The sequence below is a fragment of the Mytilus galloprovincialis genome, chromosome 14 (genome assembly GCF_965363235.1).
Source record: "Mytilus galloprovincialis chromosome 14, xbMytGall1.hap1.1, whole genome shotgun sequence".
Taxonomy (NCBI): domain Eukaryota; kingdom Metazoa; phylum Mollusca; class Bivalvia; order Mytilida; family Mytilidae; genus Mytilus; species Mytilus galloprovincialis.
In genome coordinates, this window is record NC_134851.1 from 31,632,780 (window position 1) to 31,655,140 (window position 22,361).

Sequence of the window (22,361 nt, forward strand, 5' to 3'; positions counted from 1 at the left end):
AAAAACACAACAAAGTTAATTTTTTACTAAAATTGAGAATGGAAATGTGGAATGCGTCAACAACGGATAAAAAAGCAGAAAACATTTGAAGGTAACACAGTGGGAAAATCCTGCACCTGAAGTGGGCTTTAGCCAATTACTATCTTCTTACAGTACAACATCAACCTTGTTTTCGAAAATATATTTCTTAGATGTTTAAATTTCTTGTAGGATCTAAAAAGTGAGAAACACAGAGCACAAATGGGTGCAGCCAGAGCTATATTAGAGAGATCAACTTCCATGTTGCTACCATCATGCAAGGTAAAAGTATTTACTTCAGACAAAAATTTAAACTGGGTACATTTGTGTTAATACAGTTATACTAAAACCAGTGGTCAAGTTTTTTCATGATTAATCTATATAATTTAAGATGCATCAAGCTTATGTGAACCAACACCTTGAAGCCTTCTAATAGTACAAGTTGGTAGAGTAATCAGGATGGATACCCTGAAGTATGCTGCTATATAAACAAAGATTAAAGAAAAATCTAAAAATCACTCCAGTGTCAATAAATGATACATATGAACTAGATTGTTATGTGGTCAAACTTGCATTTTGAGAGATCATTGCAGGAAAACAAACACATTTAAATTTAAAAAAAAGGAGAACGATACCAAGGGGACATTCAAAGACATCAGTTGAAAATAAGATGACAATGGCAAAAAAATTAAAGAGTCAAAAAACAGAAAACAGTATACAAAACACAACAAAGCAAACTTTGGCTGACTTTGCGGTATGAGCTTTGCCCATTGTTGAAGGCCGTACGGTGACCTATAGTTGTTAATGTCTGTCATTTTGGTCTTTTGTGGATAGTTGTCTCATTGGCAATCATACCACATCTTCCTTTTTATATAGACTGAGCAACACAAACCCCACAAAAACCTCAGGGTGATCTCAGACTATAGACTGAGCAACACAAACCCCACAAAAACCTCAGGGTGATCTCAAACTATAGACTGAGCAACACAAACCCCACAAAAACCTCAGGGTGATCTCAAACTATAGACTGAGCAACACAAACCCCACAAAAACCTCAGGGTGATCTCAGACTATAGACTGAGCAACACAAACCCCACAAAAACCTCAGGGTGATCTCAGTCTTTAGACTGAGCAACACAACCCCCACACAAACCTCAGGGTGATCTCAGACTATAGACTGAGCAACACAAACCCCACAAAAACCTCAGGGTGATCTCAGACTATAGACTGAGCAACACAAACCCCACAAAAACCTCAAGGTGATCTCAGACTATAGACTGAGCAACACAAACCCCACAAAAACCTCAGGGTGATCTCAGACTATAGACTGAGCAACACAAACCCCACAAAAACCTCAGGGTGATCTCAAACTATAGACTGAGCAACACAAACCCCACAAAAACCTCAGGGTGATCTCAAACTATAGACTGAGCAACACAAACCCCACAAAAACCTCAGGGTGATCTCAGACTATAGACTGAGCAACACAAACCCCACAAAAACCTCAGGGTGATCTCAAACTATAGACTGAGCAACACAACCCCCACAAAAACCTCAGGGTGATCTCAAACTATAGACTGAGCAACACAAACCCCACAAAAACCTCAGGGTGATCTCAAACTATAGACTGAGCAACACAAACCCCACAAAAACCTCAGGGTGATTTCAAACTATAGACTGAGCAACACAAACCCCACAAAAACCTCAGGGTGATCTCAGACTATAGACTGAGCAACACAAAGCCCACAAAAACCTCAGGGTGATCTCAAACTATAGACTGAGCAACACAACCCCCACAAAAACCTCAGGGTGATCTCAAACTATAGACTGAGCAACACAAACCCCACAAAAACCTCAGGGTGATCTCAGACTATAGACTAAGCAACACAACCCCCACAAAAACCTCAGGGTGATCTCAGGTGCTCCGGAAGGGTATGCTGATCCTGCTACATGTGACATGTATGATTAAATTTTTTTTTTTAAATAGCACTTTGAAATTTAAAATGAGCTGCACTGTAAAATCGAAAGCATGATTTTAAACAACTATTAATTTATGATGAAGTTGTGTCTTCTATAACACTCAAACAGTTTCTTAACTAAATTATTTTTGAAAGTGTTTATATGTATAAACTTTTGTGGGTAAAGAGGTTACACAAAAATATAAAACTTGATCTTCTTTAAGATCTTAGATATATAAGTCATCAAAGCATTTATTTTTACTTGCATAAACTGATCAATTCTGGATCCCAAGATTTCTCTAAATTGCATTTTGTATGATTATTTGAATGTTATTTTTTAGACCTGTTTAAGACACCCAGACTGTGGGACAGCTAAAAGAAACAGAGACTGTGTTTTTAAGCAGATGAGACAAGCTCTCAACATGATACATTTCATTGTCACAGACGGAGGATGCAGTCAGATGAACGGTCACAGTTCACCGATTACAAATGGGGATTCTGGAATAGGTTTAGATAATGTTCATCCATCGGCCAGTAAAGCATTGAAAGATCTAGAGGTAACTATTGTAACAGCTAAAATTTTATAAAAGTTAACTAATGAATACATTTAGTTACTTACACCCATGTCTTATGGTTAGTGGTAGATCATAGTTGTATCATTGTCAATCATACTAAATCTCTTTATTTTTGTATCAAACATTTTTGGATATTAAAGTTGTTACTGGTTCCACATTTGAAATATTTAAGATAATATTACTGGCTTGAATTTAAATAGTAAATTATTGATTGTTTTTTGTGCTTGTGAAATTAATCACATTATAGAAAATGGAACCTTAGACTGAGTGGTCAAAGGGAGATAATTGAGTACAAATAGAATTATCTCCTCTTTGCAATTTTTAGATAATTTCTGCAAGATTGATACCTTCCAAAATTTATGGCAATAATGCTGACATTGAAATGTAATAGAAGTGTTTCAATCAGAATTTGCTAAAAAAAAGATTGTTCAAAATGAAATTTATGTGGAACAGATCTAACTGATTATCAAATACACATTTTGAAGTTATCCCTTTTAAATTACTGTGCAGTCTATTTAAATCAAGAACATTGAGCAGTCTTCGTATAACAAATCATATGCATTCTTCTAGTTCAAGGTATTACTTAATCAAGTTATTAGAGAAAATAAAAGGCATACTGTTATTGGGGGAATTCTGACAGAGCTATTTCCTCCTGTCAAAAATTGTGTTTAAATAACACATGTCCATCATTATATAAGGAAGATGAAGATTGTATGCCGTGTAGCGTTTTTTTCTTGTTGGGTGTAAATTTTCGCGGATAGAACAAAATGGCCAAAATAAATTCCGCCAATTTAAAAATTTACATGCAAGGATTTTTGAATCCACCAAAATAATAACCGCCAAAATATTTTGTATGTCTTATTCAAGTTAAATTGTTAAATTTTACACCCGCGAAAATCATGAACCACTATACAGTATGTCCCTTGTGAAAATTCAAGTTTAATTATTTGTTTACAGGAGGCAGTAGAGTTGACCAGAGTAACTGGTGTATCTGGTCAGTCTTGTGAGAAGATACACAGTGCATTGGATAGTGTGATTGAGACTGCTCAGGACTTCACTGACTCGGCCTACACATCACATGACAACAGGGAGAAAATAGTGCAGTCATGTGACCAACTTAGAAGTGATCTGCAAACAGTTTTTGAAAAATCATCTAGTCAGGTATATATATATATATATATGGTACTTGATAATCTGCACCAAAGCCTTGCAATTTGAACTTTTGAGTAAAAGGCTGCAGACAATACAAGGCCAGATTTTGTACATATACAAAAGTATTCATTTCTTTGGGAAATTGACCATGTCTGAAAAAGTGGTATAAATATGTTTCATTCATAAAAACATTTTAAAGGATAAACACTTAATTGATAATAATAAATAAAATCTTAAGCAACATGTCTCGTTTCACAACTCATAGGAAGACAAAATTATGAATGGACAACATTTATATGACTTAATGTCAGGTGTGAAGTGGTGATGGAGAATGATTAAAAGTCAGTAATCTTTTTGGTGTTAGTTTTTATACCCCTGCTTTAAAAAAAGGGGGTATTCTGTTTTACCACTGTCTGTCTATCAGTTAATCCATCGATTTGTCCCATGAATGTTTTTCACTGAATCTTTATCAGGAACTACATCATAAGTTTTTTTAAAGGAGTAGAATGCATAAAGGCCTGGTTTTGGCCCAAGAAAATAAAATGTTTGATAACTTCCTCAAATTTGCATATAATGTTTAGAAATGCATAGGGTTAAGAAATGTCAATGAAAAACATTAAGATTTTTATTATGTCATAATATGTACTGATTTCACAAAAATGATGATAAATACAGAATTTATGCAGTTTTTTATGTTTAATTCTGTTGTGGAATCATCATGCGCAGCCAAGAAACAATAAAATAATTTAACAGAAGCTTAATTATACCTATTGACAAAATCTCATTAAATATAAAATTGTTTCTTTGGTACACACATACTTTTTCAATCTAAAATATACTGAAAAATTTGATGAAAATCACGAAATTTTACAAAATATGCAAATTAAGTCTTGATTTGTTGCCATGGTAACTTGTTCAATGTCCAAAATTGTTTTTTTTTTTTAAATACCTTGTACCTGAGATATTGTTCAGTAATTTTAGATTTGCAGAAAGTTTTGGGCCAAATAAGGGCCTTATTGCCACTATACCTTTGGTTGCAGGGTTAACATAAGTTAGCTAAATTGTGTGTTTCATCATCACTCAACAACTTCCTTGGCAGACACAGGTATTATCAGCGAGCAGTAGCTCACAGCTGTTTCACTTGTGTATTTAGCATTGAATTTTAAACATCCTTCTACTTTTAAATTCATGGTACTGGGTATATTCACTATTTACTACACTTTTTGATTAATTGAATGTTTTGAACTTGTATATTACTGGTAACTTGGCATAAAAGTGTTGATTCTATTTTAACAGAATCAGAATGATTTGTTGTCTACACAAGAAGTAGAAACAGCTGTATTGAAAACTATAACATCTGTTAATGGACTGAAGAAACAGGTTAGTTTAATTTAATTATATTTAGTTTCAAGTAATTTCCTTTCCTAACTTTAAGAAATACTGTAAATTCCCCCAAAAAATGCTGGCATTTTTTATACTTCTATATTTTAACCATGTTCAGAAATATCTTTTGCAATTCACAATAATAAAAACATGGCAAAATATGTGACTTTATAGAACTGTGGATTCATTTATTTTTTGTAATTATCAATTTTTTGTGAATCGAGAAAATCTTATATTTATGTTGATGTTTAATTTCGTGGTTTTGCCAATCTTTGCATGTAAAGTCAATAGAAAATTAGTTATTCATTTAACATTTGAAATTGTGGTTCACATGTACCAATGAAACTAATGAAAATTGGTATCCAACGAATAAAAATGAATTCACAGTATATCATGTATATTGAACCTGCACATTGATATGCTTTGCAAATTCATCCCCCTAAAATAGACTGTATCGTGAAGTCAATAGTGATTGGAACATTAAGAGCGCAACAACCAATGAAAATGATAAAAAATGGGTGGATATTTTTTTAGGAATAACCAGATGATTTGTCAGATATTTCAACCATATTCCAGGGCAATTGAGATATTTTATATTTACATATGTGTCTTATGTTGAAGAATGAATGTTATCATCTAGATATCTTTCAGTTTTTTGTCGAGCCTGCAACTTTTGTTGCAGAAAGCTCGACATAGGGATAGTGATCCGGCGGCGGCGGCGGCGGCTACGGCGGCGGCTACGGCGGCGGCGTTAGCTAACTTCTTAAAAGCTTTATATTTTAGAAGGTGGAAGACCTGGATGCTTCATACTTTGTATATAGATGCCTCATGTTACGAAGTTTCCGTCAGTCACATGTCCAATGTCCTTGACCTCATTTTCATGGTTCAGTGACCACTTGAAAAAAAAGTTCAAATTTTTTGTAATGTTGAATTCTCTCTTATTATAAGTAATAGGATAACTATATTTGATATGTGTGTACCTTGCAAGGTTCTTATGTCTGTCAGACAGTTTTCACTTGACCTCGACCTCATTTCATGGATCAGTGAACAAGGTTAAGTTTTGGTGGTCAAGTCCATATCTCAGATACTATAAGCAATAGGGCTAGTATATTCGGTGTATGGAAGGACTGTAAGGTGTACATGTCCAACTGGCAGGTGTCATCTGACCTTGACCTCATTTTCATGGTTCAGTGGTTATAGTTAAGTTTTTGTGTTTTGGTCTGTTGTTCTCATACTATATGCAATAGGTCTACTATATTTGTTGTATGGAATGATTGTAAGGTGTACATGTCTAGCGGGCAGATGTCATGTGACCTTGACCTCATTTTCATGGTTCAGTGGTCAAAGTTAAGTTTTTGAGTTTTGGTCTTTTTATCTAATACTGTATGCCATAGGTCAACTATATTTGGTGTATGGAAATATTTAATGATCTTTATGTCAGTCGCGCAGGTTTTATTTGACCGTGACCTCATTTTCACGGTTCATTGCACAGTGTTAAGTTTTTGTGTTTTGGTCTATTTTTCTTAAACTATAAGTAATAGGTCAACTAAATATGTTGTATAGAAGCATTGTTAGCTGTACATGTCTGCCTGGCATGGTTCATCTGACCTTGACCTCATTTTCAAGGTTCATTGGTCTTTGTTTAGTTATCTTGGTTAATGTTAAGTTTATGGTACAGTTGTTATAAAGCTTAGCGTTTTACTTAGGACTATCAACATAATATCAATGATTAGTATAGAAGGCGAGACATTTCAGCGTGTGCACTCTTGTTGCATTGTTGGTTAAATTACTTAGACCATCATCTATATATTATTAAAGATAAACTGTATTTTTTACCACACAGCTAATTGAACCAATTACTTTAAAAAAACACTCATTACAAACAAAGTCATGAAGACATGTACGGCTAACAACAGCAGATTCACTGATTAGCTAGATAGATTAAGAATGTTATTGTATTTTATTAGAAAAAAAGTTTGATTTTTCATTCTTTTTTTTTTAGCTACAAGAAACAGCTATGGACCAAGCATCAGAGTTATTTAAAGCTAATGAAGACCATGACCTACTAAAATGTCTAAAGTTAGGTGGTATCAATGGGAATGTCAAGAAAGTTGATGAACTGTCAGTTAAATTTGAGGAACATAGAGAACAACTTGAGGAGGTACAGCAATATCTCATAAAAAATGAACATGATATAAAAAGAGGGATAATTTTTAGTGTGTCCCTGCTTTCAATAGTATTTTAAATGATGCTTTTATCCTCAGCTCACAAAAGAAGAAGAGTATATGGTATTCAAAGTGTCCATTTGCCCATTTCACTATTCATTCATTTATTCATTTGTTCTGTTTTATCTGAAATTTACAAAACCAAGAAACTTCTTGAGAATTGAGTTTAGCAACAATTATAACTTAGATATAGCTTAGTCTGGTAGTATAGCACACAAAGTTCACAGGGGCCATTTGGAAAAACTTGAAAGGGGTCATGTATTTTTGTTGAACTAGGTTTGCATCCTGCATTCAACTCTCAAATAAGTCAGTTACATATTTGACATATATGTATTCTAATCATGACATTTTCATTATTTATTTAAAGTTGATGACAGAATAACATAATTTTCAAATTATAGATGTCATATCTTTGATTTGAATTTATTTTGCAATGATTTTTAAAAAAATATTGTGTATAGACTCTTTGATATTTAAATGTTGTTTGGTATTTTGTATTGATGCTGTAGTGACAATTCTTGTTCATTCATATCTCAAGAAAATAATTAATATATATAGTTCCAAGTAACATTGTTTTGATAATTTTAGGTGTGTAAACTGTTCCGACATATAGCCACAACAGAGCCACTGGTCATTACAGCTGAACATAATGAATATGTCCTTAGGAATATCGGGGAGATGGTAAGTAAACATATACTGTTGATTTATTTCCAAATCAAAAAGTTTTCAGTTGATAATTTTAGGTTAGTTTCATGCAGATATGATGAGAGTTGAAAAAACTAGAATTCAGGAAAATTCTTACTGCAGAGAAAAATACTTCAATATTGTGGATCCTTTTATTTTTTGTGGGCTGTTTATTTTCCAGGCTTGAGCAAAAATTGTTTTTCATGGTTGTGCATAAGTTTGTGAACAAGCCTATAGATAATTCATACTTGATCAACATTTACAATTGTGGTTTATACCTATTCCCCTGATTTAGAGTAATTATGCCCTTGGCTCTAAAGCGGGAAGTTAGGGTGGTGGGATATCAGTGATATTGATTGCCTTAAATTAGTGGAGAATAAAGGCTTTTCCCCTGGAGAAAAATCCCAATTTGAAAAAAAAAGGCTTTAAATTATTCCCAAAAAGACATCTTTTTTCCCAAACAGTGCAGTCTCAGTAGTTATTGTGCATGAATACAAACTGAAAAACACTCATTTAAACAATTTTCTTGCCTAAAATGACTATACGTGCACATTTGAGGCTCTCTTTATGTATCATCACTGACAAAATGGGGTCTTATTTTAAAGCAGGGTTTGACTCTTGAAAATGGGTCTGTAAATTGAAGTTTCAGTCAAATTTATGGTTTATTTTAAATTTCTCAATTTGATGAAAATGATGCATATTTTCCCAATAAAAAAGGGTAGAGGTAGTTTTGAAAAAAACCAACAATATCACTGGATATAGTTGTTTATGTATGTCTTCCCAATAAGCTAATGAAGTATCACTTGTATCAACAAATACGCAATTTATTTTTCTTAAATTCCTGAAAATTAGATAACTTCATAAAATATTGTTTAATTGAATTTCTCTAATATTTGCACTATTTTCGTATTTCTTTATCGGTGCAAGAAAAATATTTCTCCTCACTAGTGGGAAATAAGTTCTTGGCAAATTGTTTGGTCGAAATTTAATTGTGACGTTAAGTTTTCTCAGTATCGTCTGAGTTTTCCTATTGTGACGTCATGAAAAAAGGCGATAATGGCTGATGACATCACATAAAAAGTACACAACTTTCTTCAAGTCTTTGAAAAGGAAGGATAAAAATCATAAGAGAAACAGATTTCACCACTATAATTTATTTTATTACGATATTTCTCCACTCTCAACAGTTAAATTTTAATTATTTGAAAAGCTCGGCAAGCCTCGCGCTTTATATATAAAAATTTGACCGTCTAGAGTGGAGAAATATCGTAACACACTTGTTGCTGTTGAGGAATTTATTTGCAATTTCTGTTTATTTTAGGTTTTGCTAGCTGCCAAAACTCTTGCAGAATATTCCAATAGTAAAATTGCTCGAGAAAACTTGGAGAATTTTGCAGAGGCCTGGGAGAGTCAGATTAATGACCTTTCTGTACTGGTAAAGGAAGTCAATGATTTCTGTCAAGGACGTATGGACAAACCTGTGTATTTGTCATTACCTAGACCAGGGGTTAGTATTTTATAAATTTTATTGATGCATTCTATTTACCTCATTCTTTAAATAACAGTGTTCTTACCAGATCTTCAGTATGGCAATTTCCCTCAAATAAGAAGCAAATTACTCTTATACGGTGTATTCTTGTTTAATACACAAGTTAAAAACTCTTCTGCTAAATCTTTTATAAGTAAATTTCATATAAATTAAACTAAACCAATCAGAAAATACACAAAAGTTGTCTATAATGAAGTAGGAATGGCTTAACTTTCTGGAACACCGGAGTTCATTACTGTGTTGGGGTTAAAATTGTGTTAAATGCAATCAAAACCCTATGGTACTGACTTGATACCTAAATCTTGCAAGCTTTATCACTAATTTTGAAACTTCAAACAGATAAGTGCACTGAAGTGATCATTAACATGATTAATTAAAATGATATCCATTTAATGTCAAGCAATTTTGTTGACTATATGTTATACTTTGATATTGAAGTCAAGATATGGTGTGTATTTGAGATACCATAATTTTCAAGAAAACATTTTGGTACTTTTTATGTGACGTCATCAGGCATGGTCGCTTTTTTTCATGGCGTCACAATAGGAAAACTCAAAAGAAACCAAGAAAATTTATTTATTAAAGTCGTGCGTGGTTTATGAATCTCTTAAAAAGAAGTACAAATGTTCAATTATGAATAAAGGAAGATAACTCCACCTAAAAAACTTATATGTCAAGCAAAACACAATTGATTGTTTTATTTAAAAATTCACCAAATTGCAAAATGAAATCGTTCTTTAGACTGTATTACTAACTATCAATTTGATTCAAACTGGGTTTACTGTTCTAAAGCCAATAGATTGGCTCACTCTGTATTTTATTTTCACTTGGGTGCCTTCTGTTCATCTCAAAATTAAAATTTAGATTATCTCCCCTTGCAAATTATTTGTTTTTAAAAAGTAATGGTTAACATTACATGAATATATATATGTATCTTCATCAATGTTGTAGATTGGAGGCAACTCTTATTCCAATCATATTAAAATATTGTAAGAATAATTATTTAGTTGTTCACAGATAGAAGTGCTTGGTTGGGGAGCACAGAAAGGATTCCCGTTGACCACTTACATTCAACATGAACATGTAGTTTATATATAATTTTTGTTAGGTTGTTTGTTGCTTTTTAAAGAAATCTTCACATATTTTGATCCAAGAGGCTTTTTTAATAAACATTGTTGGCATACAGTCCCATACTAAAAATGAAGGATTCATTACCATAATTAACACCCTACACTTGTGAATTTTGTATTTTATTTAGAACTAAATTTTGTGATTTAAGGCGGCAACAAATTTATCAAAAAAATATTTCCAATGAAAAGTATGGCTTTCATAGTATCTAAAACATATTATGCTTAATTATGAGTATTTCTATATGAGAAAATAAACAGCCAGTTTCTCTAAACACAGTGTATAAGACTAGTTATTTATCTATATAAGGGAGATAATAAATGGTCACATACTAACATTAACTAACATTAACACATTTACTAACATTAACACATTTACTAACATTAACACATTTACTAACATCAATACATTTACTAACAGACAGCACCTAACACACCACAAGTAAGTTGACTATGTTGTATTTACATTGTCTTTTATATATCTTAAGTATTACATTTAATTAAAATTCTTCTTTGTCTGCATGTCGTGCTTTGTTAAAAACCTAGAATTTTTTTTTCTAATTCTAGTTTCTTTGAATGTTGTTTTATTATTTTAGAATTGAATGCTTCTTTTTGTAACTTTATTGGGGTGTAAAAGCATTGACTGAAGTACATTTTGTATGAAGCGCGGAAACGCTTTATTCTAAAATTATGTGCACGGTCATCGCTTTTACAACCCTATAAAGTTCATACCTGTCAACTGACCCGGATTCTGCGGGTGTGACCCGAGATTTTCACAATTCTGAGGGATCACCCGGATCACCCGCCGGGTCATTGAAATAACCCGGAAATTCCGAAAATGACCCGATTTCACCCGTATTTCTTAGCCTTGAGATTGATTTTCATGACATAAGTAATATTCCTTTGAAATACCGGCAAATTCGTAATTCTTCCATGAACATGCAGTTCATCTAGCTATGTAAACTGTCAAATTAAGTGACCCATTAAGTGCATGGCTTCACTTGACAGCTTTGGTGTCAAACACACTGTTGATTAACACCAATTACCTTAGCTTTAGGTCGTAAATAAATTGCCCTGTTGTTTTACAAAGATATTTCAACTAAGAGTTACTTCCCCTTATTTGTCACCATTTAAAATTATTCCTTATATTTACGTTTTATGGGTGAAAAAGATTAAATCCTAATAATATAAAATTCAAATACATATTGAAAAATAACTTTTCATTATTTTTATACCTTTATACAATTTTAAAAAAAAAGTTGAAAATTATTTTTTACATTTATACTTCCTTTAACTGTATTACTATATTTTATCATAGTCTAATTTCCTTGTCAAGCGAGTGATGAATGTTCATTCATGTAATACCTCTACATGGTATGTTTAAAGGCTAGTACACTCATTTTAAAAATACATTTGAAAAAAATAAATTTTAGATGATGAGAAAAGTAAAGGACATAAGACTGTGATACACAAGTTAATATAAATCTTTAAAAGTGTAATGAAATAATAATAAATAAGATTTAAAATGACTTAACCAAGTGAACATGCATTGATGTTTTGGTATCTTTGATATACATTATAAGAAAATGTACCATAAATACTGAAATTCAGCTCGAAAAAGTTCGTACGCGTTATGACCTGAGATTTGATTCTTCAATGCAGGTCATGACCTGCATTTTCATCGTCACAGGTTGACAGGTATGAAAGTTACAAAAAGAAGCATTCAATACTTATAATTACATTTTTTAGCTAGGATCATGAAAACAAGATTTACATCAAGTTTTTATTTAATTTACCTGTGCACTTTATTATTGGACCTCGTGTCATCATGAATGATAAGTTTTATTGTGTTATGCAATTGCTTACGGAATAACATGTGATGTGCAGTTAGCCAATCAGAATAACGTATTATAATGAAACATACATCTAATGTAATTATATTATAAATAAATGAATCAATCCACGAAATGTAAGATTGAATGGTGAATGCTTTGCACTGCATCAGCACAAAACAACTATATTGCAGCAAGCTAGATACACATGATATATAAGGCATTTCAATTTAATTTATATCATATATTTCTATTTTACAGCTGAAAAAAGAAGCATGGAACATGTCAAATTGAAATATGAAAAATTACTTTCTGTCATTAATTTTGGATGAAGTATGAGTTTTTTCAGGAACTTATATCACTTTAAATCAACAAGTTGCACTGTACTCAATAGGAGTATCAAATGTTAATTTTGAATTCATGAAAACTTAAAAAAAAAAAAAAAAAAAAAAGCTATGAAAGAAAGTTTATATAAGAAAGGAAATATTGATAATACTTTTAATTTTTAATGTTATAACTTTTTCAAATTCAAAGACATGACACGATGATGAATATATGTCACAGCTTGTTTCCATAACATCACTACATGTGTTAAATAATACCCTGATCTTTCTGAAGTTATTCTGTATTAAAGCCATGCTTATGTTATTACATATATATTTATGATTCTGAGAAGCACTTACTCATGAACTTGACAATCACATACCCATGAACCTGACAACCACTTACTCTTGAACCTGACAAGCACTTACTAATGAACCTGACTAGCACTTACTCATGAACCTGACAAGCACTTACTTATGAACCTGACAGTTGCTTTATCATGAACCGGACAAGCACTTACTAATGAATCTGACATTCACTTACTCATGAATCTGACAATCACTTACTCATGAATCTGACAATCACTTACTCATGAACCTGACAATCACTTACTCATGAATCTGACAATCACTTACTCATGAACCTGACAAGCACTTACTCATGAACCTGACTAGCACTTACACATGAACCTGACAATCACTTACTCATGAACCTGACTAGCACTTACACATGAACCTGACAAGCACTTACTCATGAACCTGACTAGCACTTACACATGAACCTGACAAGCATTTACTTATGAACCTGACAGTTGCTTACTTATGAAACTGACAAGCGACTTACTAATGAATCTGACAATCTCTTACTCATGAACCTGACAAGCACTTATTAATGAATTTTAGAAATATTTACCCATGAAACTGAAAAGCACTTGCCCATGTCCCTGTCAAAAATTTACCCATGAACCTAACAAACACATACCCATGAATCTGACAGGCACTAGTACATGTACATAGAACAAAAATTTACCCATCAACCTGACAAGCAATAACTAAGGAACCTGACATGCACTTAGCTTGCTCATGTAACTGATAAATATTTACCCATGAACCTGACAATCACTTCCCATAAACTTAACAAACAACCTTACCAATGCTCTGCTTACTCTTAAGTTTTCTATGTTGTGTTTTGTAGAATATTGATGTTTTTTTCAAGTTATTTGTCTTATTGTTGTCAGTTTGCTGTATGAGTTTGAATATCCCTATGGACTCTGCTTGTCTTTGAACAATACTAATGTTAAGGATGTACTTAGGTGAAATTTAAAAAATCAAGAAATTGATACTACATGTTGAATGAGCACTAGCTAAGGAACAAAATAAACTAAAAATATTGATAGGTCATGGAGCTCCTTTTTGAGTTATTTGAGTTTTAAAAATTGGCGGGAATAGGCTGACTCTGACTTTTACCTTACATTTGCATTGGTATTATTTGGGTCTCAAATCGAAAGAACAAAAATTAAGAATCTGCTTAAATTTTGGAAAATGGCCTTTTATGAGCTATTGAAGTCATTTATGAAAAGAAAAATGGGTGCTATGGGGCAAAATATTTAACCCTGTATTGATGGAAAAAACCCAAGGAGTTCGAACATCTGACACTAATTTCCAAAACCTCACCTAAGTACATCCTTAATAAGTGCAAGTGTTTGCCTTCCCTCAATGAATATGACTAATTCATTCTGTTTATTCCTGCATTTACTATGTATTCAAATTTTGTGACACGGTCAGTTTGAGGGAAACCACTAATGATAGCTCCATAATACTTGAGATGGAGATATATAAGCACTGGCACATCTTGAGCTAAAAATGTTTTGCATAACTTACATATTAAAGTTTATGACTGTTTAGGTTAGTTTTAAAGTCAATGTTATTTGATATGCAATTTTTATAATTATATATCTTTTTACATAAGAATTAATGATAATTCTCATTTCCTTGGAGGTAATTTTGGTTCTGAACCTTCAGTCATGGTTCATTGACTTTTATAGGTTTAAATATTGCTTTTTTGCAGGATGTACAAATATCTATTTAATCTAGGTCCCACATGTAACAAGGGAGATAATAGAATTTACTGACTTCAATATTGCAATATCGGGTCACTTTCTATTGTAAAGCGATAGGCACATCATTTTGCGAGTTGAAGCACAAAATCTACTTACTTTAATAATGCAATATTCGGTCACTTTCTATTGTAAAGCGAAAGGCATATCATTTTGCCAGTTGAAGCACAATTCTTGTTATTTTTATGCCCCCACTGCTAAGAAAAGGGGCGTTAGGAGTTACCCTTGACTGTCTTTCCTTATAACAGTATGTCGATCTGTTCTTCTTCCTATCTCATTTATGTTTCCGCACTCTTAACTTAAGTTTTCCTCATTCAAGTTTTTTGAAACGCCTAGGCAATGATAAGAACCAAAAGTCACAGACATAGTTCAAATTGGCCAGTAAGTCAGATTTGGTTCAAGAGTAAGGTCCCTTTCTCACTGGAAAAAAATGTTTTTTTTCGTTTCAGCACTTGGATACTTAAGTTTGCCTTATGTTAAATTTATGAAACTCATATACAAAGCTGACTTTGACTAGAACAAGAGAACTCTTAAAATCTAGCAGTGACAACAAATGCTCTTTAAAAGTATTTACACATGTTATTAGCAAGCTTGAGGGGGCATTCCTGTCCTAGGACACATTATTGTATTTTATTGTTCGGGGAAGGGTGAAGTAAAGATGTGGTGTCATCTTAAAATTTCAGATAAAAATAAGGCATTCTTTTCTGGATCTTGATTCACACAAAAAGAAATATATACATTCCTGACAACCAGAAATATTTGTTTTCACACACTGAAAAATAATTTCGGCCAATATATTTTATATGAAAAAGCCAAAAATATCCCTTTCTGATATTTGAAGCGTTTTTATTTATAAAGCAAGCAATTTTAAGACATGGTGTCATTTTAAATTTGACAGCATCATGATCATTATATTTTGATAAATTATTGTTTATTATTCAATTCATGACAGAAAGGAAATCTCTAATTGGTATTCAAATATAAAACTAGAGCTTGTGACAGATGATTAGCTATATAACTTTTTCTTTTTCTATTTATGTCTAAATGACAAATTAACCAAAACTTCTGAACGTAGTTCTTTAGAATGGCATACCTTATTTAATTTATTTTGTGTCTGCGAGTGATTTAGATGAAGGAATAGTTCTAACTAGACAATAACAAAAATAATGACTGTGTGCTTGACATTTTATAGTGTAATTGCATGGTTTAAAACAAAATGATACAGAAATTGAAGTTTTTATGTCTTGTCCCTATTGATTTGCATTGATACAGATACACAGAACTACTTGCTGGGATGGTTGAGATAAATTGTTTTTTCTGTGCTTTACTTTAATGGTTATTGAATTTTTACATACATTAATCCATTGCAGTGTTCACAGAAAGGAATCTTAGAGAATGTATAGACATATTTCTTTTTGTTTATTTTTTTTATACATATATGTGACTTCTCAAATTTTAAGAATTTTTACCATCATTAATCCATTGTAGTGTACACTTAAAGGAATCTTAAGAGAATATATATATACATATTTTTTGTGTATATTTCTATATATATATGACTTCTCAAAAAGAATAGAAAAGTGAGATTTCAGATACAGAAACTTGCTAGGATTGTTTAGATCTTGAGGTCGATTGTTTTGTCTGTGCTTTACTTTAATGGTTATTGAAATTTTACATACATTAATACATTTCAGTGTACACATAAACGAATCTTAGAGAATATATACTAGACTTATTTCTTTCTTGTTTTTTAAACGTATATATGACTTCTCAAAACTGAATAAAAAAGTGAGATTCAGATGCAGAAATTTGAATATATAGCTGACTATGCGGTATGGGCTTTGCTCATTGTTGAAGTCCGTATGGTGACCTATAGTTGTTAATGCCTGTGTAATTTTGGTCTTTTGTGGATAGTTGTCTCATTGGCAATCATACCACATCTTCTTTTTTATATTATTTCTTTTTTGTTTGTTCATACATACATGTGATTTCTCAAATTGAATAGAAAAAAATGAGATTATAGATTTTTTAGAAAGGGCCGATTTTGGCCTCAATTTTCAAACACTTTTTAAACATTTAAGTGACTATTTCAATTGATTCCATTAGTTTATGTGACAGATTTTAACTGATTAAGTCATTAAAAACGCTCCTATGCAAGCTTAAATATGAAAAATCTATTAAATATGCCAAAAATCGTAATTTGTCAGATGGTTTTTGTCAAAAACGAAAGTGGCCGCATCCGTGTTCATCCTCAACCTTTATATATATCATGTATTATCACCAAATACAACTTACATTTCAATATTATGAATGAACACAAAATGCGGCCACTTTCATTTCAGACGGAAACCGTCTGAAATTTAACTAAAATGCTAAAATTGTGAAGATTTCAGTAAATTAGCATGACTTAATGATGCTAATACTGGGTATATGTGCATTGTATTGTCAAAATCAGCCCATATTTATGTAGCAGAATCATTCTTCTTTCCAACAAATAGCTTAACGATTACATTTTCCCAGTTTTGTAAAACTGCTATATTTTGGGGCCAAAAAGGGGTCTTACTGAACCTACTCCTTTGCATGATAGTTGAAAAACTTTTGATGATCAAGTACTTATAAATCAATTAAATTATATAAATGATTGTAACTGAGTTTCAATGTTATTACAGTAGTATAAATGATTTATTGGCCTTCATTTGCCCCATTTATTTTTAAGCTCATTATAAAAAAAAAACATCAATAAGATCCAAAGAATTGAAAGCAAAAATAAGATCAAGGGATGTTTCAATTAGTTTTTCTCTCAAATCATGCATATTAAAAAAGTCAATAAAAGGGTATTTCCTTCCTGGTCTAAGCAAACTTTTAAAATAGAAGAGATATCAATTCTGCAATTTCCTTTCAAAATATTATAAATATAGAAAATTCAAAAAGCTTGAAAAGAAAGTTGCATTTTTTCTTGTCAAAGTGTGTTCTAACCTCTGACAGCTCTTTATGGACTTACATGTTATTACATGTACTTTGAATGGGTCAATAGAAAATCCCCCCAAAAGATGTCAGAGTAATTTCAGACTACATGTTATGAAATGATGTGGCTATTATAATGATTGTATGGTAGTTAAATTTTTTTTTTAACAAGATTGATTTTAAGTTATATTGACTTGTTCATAACTTGGAGCATTTTTATTCTTAAGAGCTTTTGTGAAATAAGTCCCAGGATCCTTTCCAACTATGGACCTCATTGGCTGATTGTTCTTATAAGTCCCTCTGCTGTTATCAGAAGTCTGGTTGCTTGTCATGCTTGTGGCAGGTGCATTCATCTCCCATGATATATGAAAAGATTGCCAGTTTTACTGCTGAAGGTTGGTTGGGTGGTTCTCTCTCAGTACTGCCACCATTTGGCAAAAGTGCCGAAAGTGTTGTAAAACACTAACAATGATCCAAACTGAACACTAAAGCACCAGGACTTATAAGCAATAAATATAGTTAACTCAGACAGGGGCGTAGCTAGAAAGAAATGATGTGGAAGCAACTACTGCCGAGCGGAGCGAGGCGAAAAAATTTTGGGACCCTATTATGCAGATTTTTTTTATTTTTTTCGGTTTCGGTCATAGGACGGTTAAAAGAGGAGCTATATGTAGATAAAAATTTATGAATGTAAAACTATTAATAAATCTTCTGAATATAGTAATACATAAACAACACATATTTGTGATACAGAATTTACTCAAAATTGTCCAAAATCTGCTCTTCGGGTCTAGGCAGAAACAAACTTCTCTATTACTTTGTCAACATTCACACTGAAATCCTGATGAATATGCAGTAATGCTATGTAACTTTCGTTGTTCATTGTTGATCGTACAGTTTGTTTTCAATTACATACGTAGTACCGTGACTGATAGATCTCAGGGCCATCATGGCATTGTAGCACTCGCGAGATGTTATAAACCAGCGTACGTGTTCGGCATCGAGCCACCTCCCAATTGAATTCGTCAAAATTACATGCTAGGTCAGTTTCGTATGTTTCAGACAATATTGAGATTTGTTCGTTTGTGATATTTCCTACAACACGACGAAGCAGATACAGCACAAAGAAGCGATTTTCTGATAACTTGACGCGACTCCACTCTCCAGTTGCCTTATCATATGGTCTATGGACGCAAAAAATAATGAGACTTTCCAATAATGTTTTGGCGTGGTTGCAGGGTGATTGGCTCCGGTAGTCTGTCAACCACATCGCCTCGGCATATTTTCAACGATATCGAAGGGATCTGATAATTCTAATGCCGTTTGGTACATCTCATTCCAAACTGATGAACTGTACACTGTAAAATGTGCTCCAAAACTACATATCTTCGACTGAGTATTACAAATTCAAAAGTAAAAATCTTGTAAAAGATACAAGTAACCTTCCTATTTTGTCATAATCTCCAAAAAAAAAATATTTTGAAACCAAAAGTCGTTATTTAATGATATTTCATCAATTAAAAAAAGTGACCACATAGGTGTTTCCTTTAACATTCAATTTATAAATTTTTATTTTGCCATTTCTTTTTTTGCATGCCGAATTAATGTGCACGCAACTTCTTTTCTGAATGAACAGCTTCATCAATACTTGTAACTAGGTTGGCAAACTAATATCCGGGATAGACGGAAAAGACACCAACAGTCTCCGATTCCAATTGACCAACTCATCTCTCTCTCTTCTGCTTTTTTTTTTTTTTTTTTTGTGAAAACGACGTGGATGCACGTGCTGTCGTGCCTCCGGGTAGCTACGCCCCTGTTAGATGCATTTTGTATTGAATTGCAATTTCTATTTAAGCGGGTTATAAATTTTAAGGGGAAGTATTGTACAAAAGTTAACTTGTCTAAGCATAAATTTACTCAATTTGTGACATTAATTCAGCAATACTTCATTTGTACTTGTCAACAAATGTAAGCCTACAATAATACAGTTATTCCTTCACTACAAATTAAATTTTGTAAACCAAAAAAAGTTTTGTAGGGTTTTGTTGTGACAGATTTCACTGTACATACTAGAGTTATATGATCTCCTATTCCTTGTAAAAATTTGGTGAATTATTGATGATTGTCTGGATTGACAAATAAAACATTGACATGCATGGTCATCTCAAAGACATCTTTGGTAAATTATTTATATGTCTAGATTGACAAATAAAACATTGACATGCATGGTCATCTCAAAGACATCTTTGGTAAATTATTTATATGTCTGGATTGACAAATAAAACATTGACATGCATGGTCATCTCAAAGACATCTTTGGTAAATTAATTATATGTCTAGATTGACAAATAAAACATTGACATGCATGGTCATCTCAAAGACATCTTTGGTAAATTATTTATATGTCTGGATTGACAAATAAAACATTGACATGCATGGTCGTCTCAAAGACATCTTTGGTAAATTAATTATATGTCTAGATTGACAAATAAAACATTGACATGCATGGTCATCTCAAAGACATCTTTGGTAAATTATTTATATGTCTGGATTGACAAATAAAACATTGACATGCATGGTCGTCTCAAAGACATCTTTGGTAAATTATTTATATGTCTAGATTGACAAATAAAACATTGACATGCATGGTCATCTCAAAGACATCTTTGGTAAATTATTTATATGTCTGGATTGACAAATAAAACATTGACATGCATGGTCATCTCAAAGACATCTTTGGTAAATTATTTATATGTCTAGATTGACAAATAAAACATTGACATGCATGGTCATCTCAAAGACATCTTTGGTAAATTAATTATATGTCTGGACTGACAAGTAAAACATTTTTGTAAAACATTGACATACATGGTCATCTTGAACTTATTTGGTGAATTTATTTATTTGTCTGGATTGAAAAATAAAACATTGACATACATGGTCATCTTGAATTTATTAGGTGAATTATTTATTTTGTCTGGATTAAAGGGGCACTAGCTGTCAAATTCATGGTCACCGATTTGACTCAAATTCTCATAGTTGATTTATAACAATGTAAAACATTTATCCAAACTATCAAAAGTCTAAGATAAACAGTTTACAGAGTACGGGTAGATAATATATAGGTTCGTTTCGTGTGTATTTTAGTCCAGTCGCCATCTATTTAACTATCCATTACCTCAGATGACCATATAAGTGATGTAATCATAAATAAGATATGAATAAATTAAACCAACACGTGCAATTGAATTTCTATAGGTCTGTTTGATTTTTAACCGGATTTTTGTGACAAAAATGTCGGTTATTGATTTGGGGATGTACGACGGGCGGGCGGGCAGTCGGGCGGGCGGGCGGCAATCAAATGTTGTCCGTGCATTAACTCATGAACCGTTCAACCAAAGCTTTTAAAATTTAAATATGTTATTACTGACAACTATTCGAAGGTCAAGTTCAATAATGGCGATTTTGACTTTTACCGTTCAGGAGTTATGGTTCTTGAAAGATTGAAAAATGGAGTTGTCCGTGCATTTACGCATGAACTGTTCTACCAAAGCTTCCCAAATTTTAATATGTTGTTACTTATGAAAGAATGGAGGTCAAGTTCAATAATGACGAATTTGACTTTTACCGTTCAGGAGTTATGGTTCTTGAAAGATTGAAAAATGGAGTTTCCAGTCGTGTCCGTGCATTTATGCATGAACTGTTCTACCAAAGCTTCTGAAATTTTAATATGCTGTTACTGATGACAAAATGGAGGTCAAGTTCAATAATGACGATTTTGACTTTTACCGTTCAGGAGTTATGGTTCTTGAAAGATTGAAAAATGGTGTTTCCCGTCGTGTCCGTGCATTTTCTCATGAACCATTCAACCAAAGCTTTTTTTAATTTTAATATGTTGTTACGGATGACAAAATAGAGGTCAAGTTCAATAATGACGATTTTGACTTTTACCGTTCAGGAGTTATGGTTCTTGAAAGATCGTAAAATGGCGTTTCCATTCAGGTTGTTGCATTTACTCATGAACCATTCAATCTAAGCTTTTCAAATTTTAATATGTTGATACTGATGACAAAATGGAGGTCAAATTTGATATTGACGATTTTCACTTTCACCATTCACCAGTAATGGTTCTTGTGATATTGCCAGGACACAAATAAATGTTAATAAATCCGGTTTGCTGTCGTTGTGACAGCCTCTTGTATTTTATAGGTTAAAAATAGATGTTTCTCATTGTTTTTAACTGTATAAGAATGATTTTATGTGCATCGATTTAGTAATCAAATGATTTACCGTAGTTTCACTTTCATTGTTGACATTCTTTTTCTTTAAATAACCAGTACATGTACAATGCATGCCTTATCAATCTCTAGCTAGGGGTGAAATTGAAGTTCACATGAATATGGATTTAAAGAGGTCGACTCATTCACTTGCAAGTGAATAACTCAATATCAATG

General features: G+C 32.4%; 1 protein-coding gene across 2 annotated transcripts in view; it reads left to right on the forward strand.

Moving 5' to 3' along the window:
• Nucleotides 1-22,361, forward strand: part of LOC143058919 (alpha-catulin-like) — a 60,017-nt gene that overhangs the window by 12,886 nt on the left and 24,770 nt on the right. The window contains exons 5-12 of one of the 2 annotated variants that reach the window (XM_076232394.1): nt 211-300; nt 2,318-2,533; nt 3,509-3,712; nt 5,000-5,083; nt 7,089-7,247; nt 7,900-7,992; nt 9,317-9,502; nt 11,093-11,113. In XM_076232394.1, coding sequence (XP_076088509.1) covers nt 211-300; nt 2,318-2,533; nt 3,509-3,712; nt 5,000-5,083; nt 7,089-7,247; nt 7,900-7,992; nt 9,317-9,502; nt 11,093-11,113 — 1,053 coding nt within the window. The remainder of the gene's footprint in view (nt 1-210; nt 301-2,317; nt 2,534-3,508; nt 3,713-4,999; nt 5,084-7,088; nt 7,248-7,899; nt 7,993-9,316; nt 9,503-11,092; nt 11,114-22,361) is intronic. The other variant, XM_076232395.1, reaches the window with a different exon arrangement.